Raw genomic sequence first — 18390 nt, 5'->3', positions numbered from 1 at the left:
TTAATAGGCGAACAGTCATGAGGCAAGGGTCCAGAAACCACACCTGGAGGAGGAACTGAGGAATCAAGACGTGAGCCTGGAGGAGAGCAGTCCTGGGTGGGACAGGACCTGCGGGAGGAACTGCAGTCAGAACAAAAAGGCCAAAGTCGCAAAGGGGGCCTGCTCTCAATACTGAAGGGTCTTAACCACCGGAGCTAAGTGCATGATCATAGAGACAGGAAGCTCTGGACACTGGAGTGGTTCAAGGAGTGCCCGGAAGAGCCCTCTGATGTCAGGAGAAAAGAAACGCACCACTGACACTGTCTCAGAAACCAAGTCATCCCTGTAGCAAAATGTGACAGAAGAGAGCAAGCAGCTGAAGTCAGAATGGTTCCCGTAGCACAAAAGTACGAGAGGACCTTGAAATACAGGGAGTGAGGCATAGGCTCATGGAAGCCAGGCTACACCCACACATTAAGCCTAATCACCTGCACTAACGTATGCTGATGCTGAATGGCAGTGAAAGGAGCAGGGTCTGATTGAATCAAGGGAAGAAGGGCATCCCCAGCAGTCAGAGAGAATGGGGTGGGCTGAGGTGCGTTCACTGGCTCACCCACCAATGCTCCCCAGCTGGACTCCCGCACTGTGCTAAGCACTCTTCAGGGAGCTGTGTGTATTTTCTTTGGAGGTCCAGGGATGATCCCTCATGCTTCATCATGGTCGAGATGTTATTTCTTTCAAGGGCTCTCATTTCTCTGTGCTTTTATCCCCTGTGCACCAAAAACCTCCCATTTCCTCTTTTAGCCTCCATGGCTACCCAACAATAGCAAGGAAGAACACGTCCTTGATGATGGAGACACAAGGCGTGTCGAACGCTTCACTGTGAGACTGCATGGGAATTGTCATCCACTGAGACTCCCCGATGTGACCAGGCAGCCTCTCAAAGCTGGATCAGTTTGAAAGAGTTGACAAAATAGAGTTTCTAGAACTGCCAAGATGAGGATGAGACCCAAGACCAACCTCCCTTCTGACACTTCTGTAGAGCTTCTCAAGGTACCTGCCAGAACCCCGAGGGGTCTGACTTCCAAAGGCTTCACCAGCTCTTAGATATCAGAATTGAGACATCATCTCAGTTCTGAGAAATGATTAGAACTACCGAGAGGTCGTGAGAGAAACCACTTATTTCATTTTTATGGACGTCTTCTTCCCCTAAGGGGAAAATGTAGGACTAACACCTCGTGAACCCAACGGCTTAACCAACAGAAAACTGATTGTTTTCTACGGGAAATAGCAATTGTACCTTACTTGTTTGATGAATATAATCGTAAACTCTCTTATTTTTTAAAGGCAGATAGTTGGGGAATTTTATACTTCTTCTCCATAATATTCTTCAAAACTACTTTAAAAATTTAAGATAATTTGTAAAATGCATACATGGCCAATAATTAACTTTTGCTCTAGGTTGATAGTCCTTAATAAAGGCTTTTTCTCACCCCTTGAAGGGTTTCTTGAAGTTTCCAACTGATTGAAAACAATTGTGTTCAACCTGCATTGTTGAAACCGAGAACTTCTTCAGCAGAACTCCAGGCTCATTTCATGTTCGTGGAGAAAACAGAACACACAGAGGGACAGGCTGCAACTTCTCTCCTTTTGACCTAAAGTTTCTCCTCTAACATCCATCAGTTATTTCTCTCCTGTCTCTGGATAGAAGTGACCTTTCACTCTTTCAAAGCTAACTCATCAGCTTGTGTCCTTTATCCCAAGTCTCTGACCTTCCTTGGGGCTTATGTTACTTCATCATTGTCTTGACTTCATGGCTGACTCTCACCTCTCAGAGTTTACAAGCTCAGTCCCATTCTCTCCCCAGACTCTGGTTCCTCCTGTACCACCGTCCTACCTCTTTCCTTCCCATCATGAGAACTCTAATGTCTGCCCTTGCCATGAGGTCCCACATGTCCAAACCACCAAATCCAACAGGCCTTATTCAATCTTTAAATGCTGTTGAATCTCTCGGGGTATTGAACTTTTTTCCCTTGGGTCTGGTTCTTTCTTTGGCTTCTTTGACACCTTGCGTTCCTGTGAGTCATCTACCTCAGTTTCTTCCTCTCACCTCTTGAATGGGCTGTGCCCGGTTCATCACTCACAGCTATCTGACGCTTTGCTGTTCTGCCAAGCTGAACTTCATTCTCAATGATGATGGCTGCAAAGTCTCCTGCCCTGACTGGTCCGCTTCTTCTCTTATTTCCAACTGCTAGCTTGTCAATTCCTCCAGAAGATGGCTTTTAAAACCCAAAACTCCAAACTCCTCATCTGGCCCACTGTAATTCATCTTTTCTGATTGTGTGCCCAGCTCAAAATGGATTCTCCATTCTTTAGAAACTGATGTCAATCCACAGGGTACGCTGCTCGCAGCCACTTGACTTGGCTTCCTGATCACAGGTGATCTGCACAGGGGCAGACACCTGCCTGAGACTGAGCCGCTCACGCACCCTCCCCTAGTTTTGAAGCGAGAGAGACAAAGACTTGGACTAGTCAATGGTATTGTTTTAGGGGAAAGGTCCATGAATTCCTGGTGCTGGGTGCTCTCGGAAAGTTCTACTAAAGTCCCTCTTTTAGTTAAGCTTGCTAGACTTGGCTTCTAGTACTTACAGACCCTTAGGTAATAGATTCACTGATACTTCCTCTCCAAAAATCCCTAATTCTGTCAAGGGCCCTAACGTTCCCTCACCTAGGAGGGCTTGAACTTTGACTCTGCTCTTGCTTTTCATGAGGTCCACATTCAGAATGCTCAGACCTTGCTGGTTTTATCTCCAAAATTAATCCCCTCTTCTCCATGTCCTCTACTGTTGCCCTGGTTCCAGGCTTTGTGATCTTTTTTGCTGGGCTTGTCCAGCCTTTCTGTTGCTCCAGCAGTAACTCTGATCATACCACTTTTCTGCCTAAAACTCTAGGCTCAGTCTGATAGCTCTTCCCACAGCATTAAGGACCCTTCTCATTCTGGCTCACAGATGCATGGGGCCCGTCTTCTGCTATATCCACTCCTTTTATGTGCCAGTCAGGCCTGATGACCAGCCTTGTCCAAACATTCTCTATTCTTCACTTCCTCTATGAGTTTTTACTGTTGTTCCCTTTGTCCTTCAGCCCTCGTAAAATCTTACTTCTTCTTCTTTAAGGCCTATCTCAGGCCTTTTCCCCATCTCCTTAGGAGAAACTCTCCCTCCATCCTCTGGGGCAGATTACTTGTTGTGTTTTAAGTTCATCTTCCCTTCCAGACTGTGAGGCATGGGCTACATTTAATTCCTGGCATCACAGTGGTCGATCAGAAGTGGATGTTGACTGCATTGGATTAAACATCATCAAATGTTTACCAGGACAGGAAAAGGCCTGAGAGAAAAGCCAAAGCCATAGTATTTCCTCCCATCACTGTTTTCCATGGATTTAGCCAAAATCAGGGAAAAGAAAGGACGGAGAAGGAGTGCCGAGTAGGCGAATTAAATGGATTGTGCCCCAAACCTCCAGGCATCAATGTCTGAAAAACAGGACACTCACAAAATTGTCTTTAAAATCCAGAAAGAACATAGTTACACAGCTTCAGAGTTTAAAATGCATTTCCATACACATTAACTGGCTTAATTTGCACTGCCACCCCGTGAAGCAGTTAAAGTTTATGAATGCCAGTTTGTAGGTGAGGGAACAGCCAGGTCAGGTGGCTTCAACAAGGTCATGCTATGTAATAAATGTTGGGCCTCTGCTAGGAAACTCTGCCTTCTAATCTCAGATCCAGTATTCTTTCTCTCTGCTGCACCATGTTGTCTCTCCAATGGCAGAGTTAAAATACAATGAAACAGGCTATCTGGGGAAGTGGGCATAGGTAGGAGGGTCATAATTTACTTCTAAATCATGTACATTTCCCCCCACACCCTTTCTGTCACACATGCCAGCCTAGGTAGGTTAACCATCCAGTGAAGAAAATGTTACCCTATTTCCAGAAACATATAACACCCCCAAACACTTTGATTTGATGGCAAAATACTTTAATTTTTCATAGAGCTGTTTCCCCCCTACCTCATAGACGCAACACGGAAAAGAATCTGCATGCACGTGTTCTGGCTGAGCATGAGGGCGAGGTGTGCATATACATATATGCATATACATACAGGTTTATTTAAATGATCGGATCTACACTTTCGGAGGCTGTTTGAAGCATCTTATCAAAAGAAAACACATTTTAAGCAAGAGGTTAAAAAAGCTTTTCAGACCCAGAGGCCATTTAATACGATAAATCCTACTTGGGTAGTTTAGCAAACATTTTTTAAAACCCACATCCAACAGACTGGTTAGTATTGAATATACAGATTTGGTTTCAAAGCTGAAATGCCCCTGGTGTAACAGACCTTCTCATGAAATTCAGTTATTTTATATTATGCCATAAAAAATAAGGGCACATATCTATTGACAACTTAAATATTAACTCGATAGGCTACTTGGTGATATAAATAGGGGAAAAAAAAAGTGGTCATGGACTAGGAGAAAGAAGACTATGACACCAGCCCATCTCGGACAGCAAAGAATGTTAAACTCTATCCTAGAATCTAAAACAGGAAAAAAAAGAATCAAATATTCCACTCCATATAGACCCCATCTGGCCCAAACCATCCCCCAAGGAGTGCACCCCCAACACATGAGGTTTACTAACCACCCGCTACAGCTGTTACTATGTCACTAATTAACAATGATCACAGAACATGTGTCATACCAGAGGGTTTGTTATCATACACAATGCATCAGTGGCTGCAGGAATCTTCCTCCAAGAGTTACCATCAGAAGGCAAGCTGACAAACATCCACACTGCTGGTCCAAGTAAACCACAGCTAAGAGACAGAGCATTCATTTGCACGTGGAGCTCTCTGGCACGCTCCCCACTCTAGTTAGAGGGGCTGGGGCGTGGGGGACAGTCCCAGCCAGGTGCTGCAGCCTCCTACTCCTGGGCCTCCTTGCGGGTCAACTTGTAGATCTCGGTGGGTCCATCCACGTGGGTGATAGTGGTGGTGAGCTGGAGTTCTTCCCCACTGTGGACACCCAGATCGCCTGAAACAGGGTTTTTGGTGTTAGATGTGATCAAGGAGAAAGCTGGGATTCGTCTCAGTAACAACCGCCCAACGCCAGAGCTCTTTCACATTCTGAGCTTAGAGAAAAAACCAGGGCACAGACACCTGAAACTAGGGCTGACTCCCACCCTTTGCACTCGGACTTGCCAGTAATTTCTTAGCATTTCCGTCTCCCAGAGAAGACATTTGAACGATAGATGAGTCAGCTTACTGCCTACATTATTCGTAATAATTATTAACATTTAATAGAGCTTACTTTGTGCCTGACGCTATTCTTGATGCTTTATACGTGATGGTTGAAATTTGTCAAATGCGTCTTCTGCGTCTATTGACACGACCATGCGGTTTTTGCCGTATTTAATCCTCACGAGAGCCCTCCGAGGCAGGAACTCTGGTCTTGCCAGCTTTACAGGTGAGGAAGCTGGGAAGGGGGGTCAGGAAGAGGAGCAGACACACGATGGAGCCGGGAACTAGGCCAAGGAAGGTAGGTCTGACTCCAAAATCGCGTACACATTCGCTGTGAATAATTTACAAAGCAGCTGCGGCCATGTGAAGGTAAAGAAGACCTGCCTATATTTACCAACAGATTGGACAGGGCACTACGTGTAATGCCTTTAGGAATAATTAGGGGTTTTCTCCTCCAGGAAAAAAGCATTAGAAACGTGCTCTGAATTTTCTGTTGCCCCCAGGATTCTACACATCAGTGTTCTGGAGTCATCACCAGTGGACAAAGGTATTCCTCTGCTAAAATGGAATAATGTGGCCTCTTCTCAACTAGCAGGAGAAAAATAAGTTTCTGTGTTAAACCCTTAAAGTCTGCTACCTGACGTAAGACCATCAAGTGAATATATAGTTGGCAAAGGGAAAACGAAAAACACCAAGACCCAATGGTTCTCAATTAAGACTGTGTATGGGGTGCACATGTACAGGCATATTTGCAGAGAGGGGTGCTGGAGAACAAAAGGTTAAGGTTATGTCTGGGATTTTTTTTTTTACTTACATTGTACACATATGATTTCATAGTTTCTGGAATTGAAATTTTTCCTACTTCAAAACATGGAATTAAACACACAAGCGCTGTTTTCAATTGGGATTCCATACTATTACTTAGAAGAAAGCTCTGGCCCAACTAATATCTTGTCACTAGTTTAGGAATTGCTGGGCATCCATTAATCTGATGGCCTTAGGACCCTAGGGGTCACCCAACTCACTGGCCCTGCAGGCTGCTTGGCTGGTGCCCTTCATTTGTGCCACGGGGTATTCGTTTTTCACTGTAGACCCTCAGCAGCTGTGCAACTAAATCAGTCTTATGAAATGCTGGAATTGCAGCTCTCTACCCAGGAGACTCTTTAGTCCCAGAAGCAGGGTCATTGGCTGTTGCAGAGACTGTTAATAGCAATTTGGGGCTGTCCTAGCAAGTGTCCAATCCAAGGACAGGGGGCAGAGCAGGTACCAAAGGGGTATCAGCCCAGACTCCAATGCTACGGCCCTCGGCATGCACCAATAGGGTGGCAAGGCTGCTTAAAGGCTTTACACAGAGCTGCCTGGGGCCACCCGGAACCATTAATTATACAATGAGCGAGTTTTCCCAGGTCACTAACTTACATTCTCGCTGCTGCAAATTCTAGTCCTCTCCTCAGTCAAGAACGGGCTTAAGCCTCAAATTTCTTGGTCAAAGCTAGTTCTGGATTTGCATATCTGGGTGAGCCAACCAAAACTTCAAAGCCAATTTCCTGATCTGCATGTCTGAGAGAGTCATCAAAATTTCAAAGAGAGTCCTGAGCATCCCAGTAGACCCATTAGTGCCTCCAAGTGTTTACCTAAGGAATCCCTTTCACTGAAGACTTCATAGAAATAGGTACTAGATTGTAATTCTACTCAGGTTTTGAACCAAAGGCACCAATTATTTAAGCTTAAAATGTGATTCCAATCAGCAGGTCCTGGAAAATGTGTATGACGGTACAGATCACATCACGTGAAAAAACAGCCAAAACTACTTGGGCTTTTTAATTTTAACAGGTACCTATATTATAGTGCTTGTCCTATGTCTGACTCCATTCTAAACACTTTACAAATATTTATGCATTTAATCCTCATTACCAGCCCTTTGAGAGAGGTACTATTTCATCATTTCCATTCTTTTGAAGAAGAAACTGAGGCACAGAGAGGTCAAGTAACTTTCCCAAGACCCAAGTTGATAAATAGTGATGTGGGGTTGAAACCGGAGCAATGAGGCTCCTCAACCTTAGGTTATGCTGACTCTGTGTAAATATTCAAGTTCCCAACACCCATTGAGACTGCCGGTGAAGTACAAATCCACATGCAATACGTTACTGTCATAGATATATATATATATATATATATATATATATACAGCAATTTGGATGAATTGTTCAGCATATTAATTTTGCATTTGCATCTGATGAAAGGAAGTTTATAGCACACAACATCAGTGCACTGATAGTAAGGAGAGCTATTATTTATGAGTATTTACCATATGCACTTTTAGGGGCTTAGCGTGCCCTGTATTTCCTAATAAGATGTGAAGACACCAAGGCTCAAATAGGCAATGAATTTCTCTAGTGTGACCAGGCTTGCTCCCAGCAGAGCCGGAATGAGGACCTGGATCAATGAGACTCTGGCTAGGAAAATCCATGATTCATGTGTGGTTTCATTGTACCTTGAAGACCAACATTTTCCCTTTAGGGAACGGATGGGAAAATGACAGTGACATAGCAGGAGTAGGGATCCCGCCATTTGTCTCCAAACTCCATAGACTTCCTCTTCTGCCAAGGTCTCACTCCATCTGCTACCCTCCCTCTCTCAGCTCCAGTGCAAAAACATGTTCAAAGTCTCTTCCCTTCCAAGACAACAAAACAAAACAAACCCTTCTGAAAATGTGATACGTTTCTTATTAGGGGGTAGGGGCAGAATAAATGGAAAAGAATAAATTATGAAAGGAAAAGATTTCTTCAGTTTGCAGTAAGTCTCTTTTCCTACTTATGATGTCAGTTCATCTCAGCTAATTAACAATAAGATGAAGGCTTGTTTCTAACCATTGTGAAATGAGACCAATCTCTGCCATGGGATTTAATCTCAAAGGACTATCAATAGATCCACATCTATGGTATGACATCCACAGATATGCAGCTGCTGCTTGATTTTAACTGCTGGAATGCATACTGGGGATGCAGAAAGCTACATAAACTGCACTCTAATGATATAATGATGAGCACAGCTTCCTAAGACTGGCAGCATTTTAATGACAATTATTTGTGTAAATGTGGCTACTTTAGTCAAAGAAGGGAAACTTCTAATTTAATTCCAAGGCTGTTTCACAGAATTTGGGAGAGATCCACATTCTTCTTTTTTTTTTTCTTTTTTGATTGATTGATTGATTGCTATGTTGGGTCTTCGTTTCTGTGCGAGGGCTTTCTCTAGTTGTGGCAAGCTGGGGCCACTCTTCATCGCCGTGCGCGGGCCTCTCACTATCGCGGCCTCTCTTGTTGCGGAGCACAGGCTCCAGACGCGCAGGCTCAGCAGTTGTGGCTCACGGGCCTAGTTGCTCCGTGGCATGTGGGATCCTCCCAGACCAGGGCTCGAACCCGTGTCCCCTGCACTAGCAGGCAGATTCTCAACCACTGCGCCACCAGGGAAGCCCCCCACATTCTTCTAATATTAATAAGGGCTACCTAATTCTGTCCTCACAACCACTAAGGCAAATTAATAACCTCATTACCCAGATGTGGAAGTCAGAAAGCTCTCACACTATGAGTTTGTATTTATTTCTTGAGGTCATACACAGTATACATTGGAGCCAGGATTCCAAACCATCTGTGTCTACCTCCAAAGATTATGTTCTTTCTATAACACTCCTGACCTTTCTGTGGAATTTTTTACAGTCCCACAACAAACCTCTTCCCATTTTCACCTCCAAAGCTGAGCTCAAATGATAACTCTCTGTAATGATATCCCTGGTTCATGGCAAAATGAGAAAATCAAGGAGAGCGTATTGTTTGTAAAGCTAAATTATTTCCATGCCAAGGACTGTTGTTTACTCTACAATTATATCCTTTCTACATTTTGGGTGTTAACAAAATACTGGATGGTAGGTTTTCTAAATCTTTAAAAATAAAAAAAAAAAATTTTAAAGAATGTAAATCACCAGCACAGTATCTGCTATGTAATAAGTGATCATTAAAAACACCCACCAATACTTCCTCACATGGGCCGGTCCAGCTCCTCCCTGCTCTGCTCTGCTCTACACGGCTCATCTAGCCCAGCACCCCAGCACTGGAATTCCCCACTGGGGTTTAGGGACAAACACTCAGCTAGAAAACACGTGTGCTTTGGGATGACTCAGCCTTTGTGATCCCTTCTGGGGGATAAGGCAGAGTGGCCTTGGCAGGAAGGGTTCAGGGATCTCTCAATCCCTTTCAACGATCAGATTGGTTTATACCAGGCTTGAAGTGAGCCGTTTCCCATCTACCTCCAAGGTACCTCCAGACACTCAGTGCCAGGCACCTCTAAGGAGGGGAACAATAAATCCCAGACATTTTGCATGAAATCTTAGCGTCGTAGTTTGAATTGTACCTCCCCGCCAATCCATTTGTTGAAGTCCTAATTCCCAGTACCTCAGAATGTGACTGTATTTGGACACAGGGTCTTTAAAGAGGTGATAAAGTTAAAATGAAGTCATTAGGGTGAACCCTGATCCAATATAACCATAATTTCTCCTTCTGAGAAAAAAAGAGATGAGGATACAGACATGCACAGAGGGAAGACCATGTGAAGACACAGGCTATCAAGACCCACTTCAGAATCTGAGTCCAGCCCTGGAGGGAAGACCGATTCCATCGCTACACACAGACATCAAGGGGAAGCCAGCCTGGCCATGGGTAGGTGCGTGTCACTTAACACACAAGCAGGGGAAAGATCTGCAACAAAAGGCAGCCACTGTCAAAGCCTCATGACTCAAACCAAACATTTACTGAGGCAACAAAAGCCAAAGCCACCTTTCCTGTGAAACAAGCAGCAGGAGACCTCAGAAGCCTCCAGAAGCAAAACTGACACTGAACGGTAGCTACCAAGACACAGGGCCTGGGGTTGCTGCTGTGGCTTCCAGCAGAAAGAATGTAACAGACAGAAGACATTTAGTGGGAATAGAAATAGAAAGGAAGCTGTTGGCACTTAGAGTGTCTCCTGTTCCCTCTGTCATAGTCATCCAGTCAGGAATTCCATTTCTCACTTTTTTTCTAAAACCTTCTGATAAGAATTTTATAAACGAAATAACACAAAAATGAAAGCTAGTATCAAGAACTGACTTCATAAGCAACTCCAACTTTTTTTCCCTACATGAACTGGTGACTGAGGGGAACTGGACAGTGTGTCCTGTGTGCAGGGCATCAATGGTGTACCCCTGAGAGATGAAGCCTTTGCTCCGGGCTAAGGGTTAACATCAGCCTGTGTTGCAGTTTGTTTGTGCCTGGGAAGACATCCAGAATGATTCGCAGATTGATTATGCAAACAGGTAAAAGGAAAAGCTTTAATGAAAAGGCATCAGGAGCACGGCAGAAAATGTGAATGGTCCTTGAAAGAGAAGGTCTAAAGTATCTTTGCTAAATTAAAGAAAAAAAAGTATATGTATATCTATATATGCATACACATATATACATATATACACATAAAATGATTATATGTAAACAGATACATATGTATACATTGCTAGTCTCTCTCTATATTTTTAACACATTAAAAACTATTCAGTTTTATTAATTAACGTATATTAAGTACACACATAGTCTAAATAAAGCCTTTCAAAATCCACTGTATGATCCTCAATCAAAATACAGATTACAAGCATTCAAAAACATTCCTGTTCTTCTGATATAAGAATCTGAGAATTGGGATCTCTATGGTTTACAAAACTAAGGGTAATCATTTAGTAAACATGGACGTAAATTAATTTTACGACCATATATATATAGACTGACTTGAATGTGTTCATACCAACGCTGCAGCTATGGTGGATCAACCGACAGTCAGGAACGTGGAGCACCACGCCCTTGTGGCACCACTCAGCCATTGACAACATGAAAACATTCTGGCTTGGACACCCTGGCTGGAGTTGTCCCGCCACGTCCCATGTTTCAGGAGGCAGAGGAGGAAGTCTTGTCTCCTAGATCAGACTACTAGCTCTGTGAGAGCAAGCATGAGTCTTTGTCACTCATCCTCTCAAACCCAGCACAGTGCGAAGCAGTGAAGCGCTCACTGGTTCATTTTTAAGGCTCATTTTCCGAGCCACACGATAAACAGAATTATGTGAGAGAAAATGTTCTTTGGAAACTGACCCTTTCTCAAACCTGCTGCCCGCTTTGTTTCTCTCTGTCCATTCCTTGACCAAAAGGGAGAAGCAAAAGTCTGTGCTCTCTGCTTTTATTTCCTTCCTATCCACTCCCCCTCCACACACACACACACACAACACACACAACACACACACACACACACACACACACACACACACACATTTCTCGGCATCTCTCTCTATGTCCCAAACAAAACAACACTTCTCAATGGTTCTTTCTCTTTCTGTAGCCCCTCTGGCCTCTGCTGCATCAGAAACTGCTTGCCAAGTTCCTGGAAATGAGCTTTTTTTTCCAGAGCTCCACTCAGGATCCATCTCACGAAGGCAAGAAGAGCCACACATCTAGGATTCATTCTCCATAGCAAGAGATCCAAATTCTTGGCTCTGGACCTTAAAAGCTAGAGTGGCGAGGGAGTCCAAGCCATTTAAAAATAAAAACTTTCCACAAGAAAGGAAAAGGAGCATGGGAAGGCTGAGGAAGGAGGAGGAATGCCATCCAGAGAGTAGGAGAATTTAAAAATACAGTGTAGGGCAGTGTGGGAAGACGAGGAGTTTGTGTCTCCCCACAACTTGGGCACTGGCAGGATGCTGGTGGGGGACCTCAAAGCCCAAGGTGACAGGAGGAACCCCCAAGCGAACTGGTAGGACGTGGGGGGACTGAGGAGGTAGGAGAAGTGGAGGCCAGACAGGACCAGTGCCCTCGAAAGGTGGCTGAGAGGGGGAAGGGGTTCACCCTTGGAGGCTTGGATCAGGGGGAGCACGCCCAGCGCATCCCCTGCCCAATCGTCCAGAGAAGTCTGCCTGACTCTTGGGCCAGGTCCTATGCCCTCACAGGCCCACTCCAGGCTGCGTGGGTCTTGGGGGCAAAGGAGGGAGACCGGGAGGAGATCAGGAGAGGCGGGCAGGAGGGGGCCTCCAGGACCAGAGGAGCGGGAGAGGAGCACAGGGCGTTGGCCCCACCCACTCGAGCCCGGGAAACCTACTGAGCTCCCAGGTGGGGTCCCCAGTGCTCTGAGACCAGAGGCGGGAAGCACGCCTGGGCCCCTTCTGTTCCATTGAGCCTAAGCCCCACCCCCAACACCCCCAGGGCCTGTTCCAGTCCTGTGGGTCCTAAGCATAGGGCCCACCCACTGCCCAAACTCCACCCCTGCTTAGGTCCCACCCTCCATAGCCAAGGCCTTTTCCACCTTTTCTTCTTTTCTGCTCCTCTTTTTTACTATTGTGGTTCTGTTTTGCCTTCCAGTTGTTGTTTCATCTCTATTTTTATTTTTACGTTCTTTCTAACATATCTGTTAATTTCTTAGTATAATATTATTTTTTACTTTGTTATTATTCTCCCCCCCCCTTTTTTTTTGGCTGCTCCGGGTGGCTTGTGGGATCTTGGTTCACGAGCTGGGGGTCTGGCCGAAGATCCTGCGGTGGGAGCTCCGAGTCTGAACCACTGGACTAACAGAGAACCTCAGACTCCAAGGAATAGTCATCAAAGTGAGGTCTCCTGGAGGTCCTCATCTCAGCACCAAGACCGAGCTCTACCCAACAGTCTACAAACTCCAGTGTTGGAAGCCTCAGGCCAAACAACCAGTAAGACAGGAACACAATCCCACTCATCAAGAAAAAAAAAAAAAAAAAAAATGAGACAGCAAAAAAATATGTCACAGATGAAGGAGCAAGGTAAAAACCTATAAGACCAAATAAATGAAGAGGAAATAGGCAATCCACCTGAAAAATAATTCAGAGTAATGATAATAAAGATGATCCAGAATCTCAGAAATAGAATGGAGGCACAGATTGAGAAAATACAAGAAATGTTTAAGAAAGATCTAGAAGAACTAAAGAACAAACAAACACAGATGAACAACACAATAACTGAAATGAAAAATACACTAGAAGGAATCAGTGACAGAATATAACTGAGGCACAGGAACGAATAAGTGAGCTGGAAGACAGAAGGGTGGAAATACCTGCCGAGGAGCAGAATAAAGAAAAAAGAATGAAAAGAATTGAAGACAATCTCAGAGACTGCTGGGACAACACTAAACGCACCAACATTCAAATTATAGGGGTCCCAGAAGAAGAAGAGAAAAAGAACGGGTCTGAGGAAATATTTGAAGAGATTATAGTGGAAAACTTCCCTAACATGGGAAATGAAATAGTCACCCAAGTCCAAGAAGCACAGAGAGTCCCATCCAGGATAAACCCCAAGAGAAACACATCAAACCACATATTTATCAAACTAACAAAAATTAAATTCAAAGAAAAAATATTAAAAGCAGCAAGGGAAAAACAAAAAATAACATACAAAGGAAATCCCATAAGGTTATCAGCTGACTTTTCAGCAGAAACTCTGAAGGCCATAAGGGAGTGGCAGGATATACTTTAAGTGATGAAAGAGAAAAACGTACAACCAAGATAACTCTACCCAGCAAGGATCTCATTCAGATTCGATGGAGAAATCAAAAGCTTTTCAGACAAGCCAAAGCTAAGAGAATTCAAAACCACCAAACCAGCTCTACAACAAATGCTAAAGAAACTTCTCTAGGCAGGAAACACAAGAGAAGAAAAAGACCCACAAAAACAAACCCAAAACAATTAAGAAAATGGTAATAGGAACATACATATCGATAATAACCTTGAACATAAATGGATTAAATGCCCCAACCAAAAGACACAGACTGGCTAAATGGATACAAAAACAAGACCCATATATATGCCTGTCTACAAGAGACCCACTTCAGACCTAGGGACACATACAGAATGAAAGTGAAGGGATGGAAAAAGATATTCCATGCAAATGGAAATCACAAGAAAGCTGGAGTAGCAATATGCATATCAGATAAAATAGACTTTAAAATAAAGACTGTTACAAGAGATAAGGAAGGACACTACATAATGATCAAGGGATCAATCCAAGAAGAAGATATAACAATTATAAATGTTTAGGCACCTAACATAGGGTGCATAAACCCACCTCAAGACATAAGGCCAATGCTAACAACCATGAAAGGGGAAATTGACAGTAACACAATCATAGTAGGGGACTTTAACACCCCACTTACACCAACGGACAGATCATCCAAACAGAAAATAAATAAGGAAACACAAGCTTTAGATGACACAATAGACCAGATAAATTTAATTGATATTTATAGAACATTCCACCCAAAAGTTGCAGAATACACTTTCTTCTCAAGTACACACAGAACATTCCCCAGGATAGATTACCTCTTGGGTCACAAATCAAGCCTCGATAAATTTAAGAAAATTGAAATCATCAAGCATCTTTTCTGACCACAACACTATGAGACTGGAAATCAATTACAGGAAAAAAACTGTAAAAACCACAAATACATGGAGGCTAAACAGTGAGCTACTAAATAACCAAGAGATCACTGAGGAAATCAAAGAAGAAATAAAAAATACACAGAAACAAATGACAATGAAAACATGATGACCCAAAACCTATGGAACACAAAAGCAGTTCTAAGAGGGAAGTTTATAGCAATTCAATCTCACCTCAAGAAACAAGAAAAGACTCAAATAAACAATCTAACCCTAGACCTAAAGCAATTAGAGAAAGAAGAACAAAAATACCCCAAAGTTAGCAGAAGGAAAGAAATCATAAAGATCAGATCAGAAATAAATTAAAAAGAAATGAAGGAAACGATAGCAAGTCAATAAAACTAAAAGCTGGTTCTTTGAGAAGATAAACAAAATTGATAAACCCTTAGCCAGACTCATCAAGAAAAAAGGGGAGAGGATGCAAATCAATAAAATTAGAAATGAAAAAGGAGAAATCACAACTGACACCACAGAAATACAAAGGATTACAAGACACTACTACAAACTATATGCCAATAAAATGGACAACCATGAAGAAATGGACAAATTCTTGGAAAGGTACAATTTTCCAAGACTGAACCAGGAAGAATTAGAAAATATAAACAGACCTATCACAAGTAATGAAATTGAAACTGCAATTAAAACTCTTCCAACAAACAAAAATCCAGGACCAGATGGCTTCACAGGCAAATTCTATCAAACATTTAGAGAAGTGCTAACACTGATTCTTCTCAAACTCCTCCAAAAAATTGCAGGGGGAGAAACACTCCCAAATTCATTCTACAAAGCTACCATCACCCTGATACCAAAACCAGAAAAAGATATTACAAAAAAAGAAAATTATAGACCAATATCACTGATGAACATAGACGCAAAAATCCTGAACAAAATACTAGCAAACAGAATCCAACAACACATTAAAAGGGTCATACACCATGATCAAGTGGGATTTATCCCAGGGATGCAAGGATTCTTCAATATATGCAAATCAATCAATGTGATACACCATATTAACAAATTGAAGAATAAAAACCTTATGATCACCTCAATAGATGCAGAAAAAGCCTTTGACAAAATTCAACACCAATTTATGATAAAAACTCTCCAGAAAATGGGCACAGAGGGAACCTAACTCAACATAATAAAGGCCACATATCACAAAGCCACAGCAAACATCATACTCAGTGGTGAAAAACTGAAAGCATTTCTATTAAGATCTGGAACAAGACAAGGATGTCCACTCTCACCACTCTCATTCAACATAGTTTTGGAAGACCTAGCCACAGCAATCAGAGAAGAAAAAGAAATAAAAGGAATACAAATGGGAAAAGAAGAAATAAAACTGTCACTGTTTGCAGATGACATGATACTATACATAGAAAATCCTAAAGATGCCACCAGAAAACTACTAGAACTAATCAATGAATTTGGTAAGGTTGCAGGATACAAAATTAATGCACAGAAATCTCTGGTGTTCCTATACACTAACAACAAAAAATCAGAAAGAGAAATTAAGGAAACAATCCCATTTACCATTACAACAAAAAGAATAAAATACCTAGGAATAAACCTGCCTAAGGAGGCGAAAGACTTGTACTCAGAAAACTATAAAACACTGATGAAAGAAATCAAAGATGACATAAACAGATGGAGAAATACACCATGTTCTTGGATTGTCAAAATGACTACACTACCCAAAGCAATCTACAGATTCAATGCAATCCCTATCAAATTACCAATGGCATTCTTCAGAGAATTAGAACAAAAAATTTTACAGTTTGGAAACACAAAAGACCCCGAATAGCCAAAGCAATCTTGAGAAAGAAAAACAGAGCTGGAGGAATCAGACTCCCTGACTTCAAACTATACTACAAAGCTACAGTAATCAAGACAGTATGGTACTGGCATAAAAACAAAAATATAGATCAATGGTACAGGATAGAAAGCCTAGAGATAAACCCACGCACATATGGCCACCTAATTTACGACAAGGGAGGCAAGAACATACAATGGAGAAAAGGCAGCCTCTTCAATAAGTGGTGCTGGGAAAACTGGACAGCTACATGTAAAAGAATGAAATTAGAACACTACCTAACACCATACACAAAAATAAACTCCAAATGGATTAAAGACCTAAATGTAAGACCAGACACTATAAAACTCTTAGAGGAAAACACAGGAAAAACACTCCTTGACATAAACCACAGCAAGATCTTTTTTCACCCACCTCCTAGAGTAATGAAAATAAAAACAAAAATAAACAAATGGGACCTAATGAAACTTAAAAGCTTTTGCACAGCAAAGGAAACCATAAACAAAATGAAAAGCCAACCCTCAGAATGGGAGAAAATATTTGCAAATGAAACAACGGACAAAGGATCAATCTCCAAACTATACAGACAGTTCATGGAGCTCAATATCAAAAAAACAAACAATCCAATTTAAAAATGCATGGAAGACCTAAATAGACATTTCACCAAAGAAGACATACAGATGGCCAAGAGGCAAATGAAAAGATGCTCAACATCACTAATTATTAGAGAAATGCAAATCCAAACTACAATGAGTTATCACCTCACACCAGTCATAATGGCCATCATCAAAAAATCTAGAAACAGTAAATGCTGGAAAGGGTGTAGTAAAGGGAACCCTCCTGCACTGTTGGTGGGAATGTAAATTGATACAGTCACTACGGAGAACAGTATGGAGGTTCCTTAAAAAACTAAAAATGGAACTACCATATGACCCAGCAATCCCACTACTGGGCATATACCCTGAGAAAACCATAATTCAAAAAGAGACATGTACCACAGTGTTCATTGCAGCACTATTTACAATACCCAGGACATGGAAGCAACCTAAATGTCCATCGACAGATGAATGGATAAAGAAGATGTGGCACATATATACAGTGGAATATTACTCAGCCATAAAAAGGAACGAAACTGAGTTATTTGTAGTGAGGTGGATGGACCTAGAGTCTGTCATACAGAGTGAAGTAAGTCAGAAAGAGAAAAACAAATACCATATGCTAATGCATCTATATGGAATCTAAAAAAAACAACAACATAAAAATGGTACTGATGAACTTAGTGGCAGGGCAGTAACAAAGACGTAGACATAGAGAATGGACTTGAGGACACGGAGGGGAGGGGGAAGCCTTGGCGAAGTGAGAGTAGCATGGACATATATACACTACCAAATGTAAAATAGTTAGCTAGTGGGAAGCAGCAGCATAGCACAGGGAGAGCAGCTCGGTGCTTTGTTATGACCTAGAGCGGTGGGATAGGGAGGGTGGGAGGGAGGCTCAAGAGGGAGGGGATATGGGGATGTATGTATGCACGTGGCTGATTCACTTTGTTGTGCAACAGAGGCTAGTGCAGTATTGTGAAGCAGTTATACTCCAATAAAGATATTTTTTAAAAAATACAGTGTATCCCTCTGAGAGTTCATCTTCTAGGTTTCCATGTAATATTCCAAATTAGCTTTTTCCAAGGAGCTTCAAAATCTTGACAAACGCTCCATAATTCCTACGATACATTGTGTGATCTGGCGGCGGATGAAGAGATGAAAAGGGAAGAGAGCAGAGAAGGAAAATGA

The 18390-nt window shown here is 42.4% G+C and overlaps 1 protein-coding gene across 6 annotated transcripts in view; it reads right to left on the bottom strand.

Annotated features, from left to right (window-relative positions):
- Positions 1 to 4219: 4219 nt before the first annotated feature.
- WLS (Wnt ligand secretion mediator) overlaps positions 4220 to 18390 on the bottom strand; it is a 106867-nt gene continuing 92696 nt past the window's right edge. For 2 of the 6 annotated variants that reach the window (XM_082420458.1, XM_082420455.1), the window contains 2 exons: positions 5344 to 5508; positions 4220 to 5067 (listed from right to left, as the gene is read on the bottom strand). In XM_082420458.1, the coding sequence (XP_082276584.1) occupies positions 5357 to 5508 (152 nt within the window). In that variant the 3' untranslated portion in view covers positions 4220 to 5067; positions 5344 to 5356. Of the gene's footprint in view, positions 5068 to 5343; positions 5605 to 18390 lie in introns of those variants that run through there. The other 4 variants (XM_082420459.1, XM_082420456.1, XR_014252464.1 and 1 more) reach the window with 3 other exon arrangements.

This window comes from Balaenoptera physalus (assembly GCF_965194825.1).
Source record: "Balaenoptera physalus genome assembly, chromosome: 1".
NCBI classification, from domain to species: domain Eukaryota; kingdom Metazoa; phylum Chordata; class Mammalia; order Artiodactyla; family Balaenopteridae; genus Balaenoptera; species Balaenoptera physalus.
The sequence above is the reverse complement of the archived record's forward strand: the minus strand, read 5'-3'. Positions and strand labels throughout refer to the sequence as shown.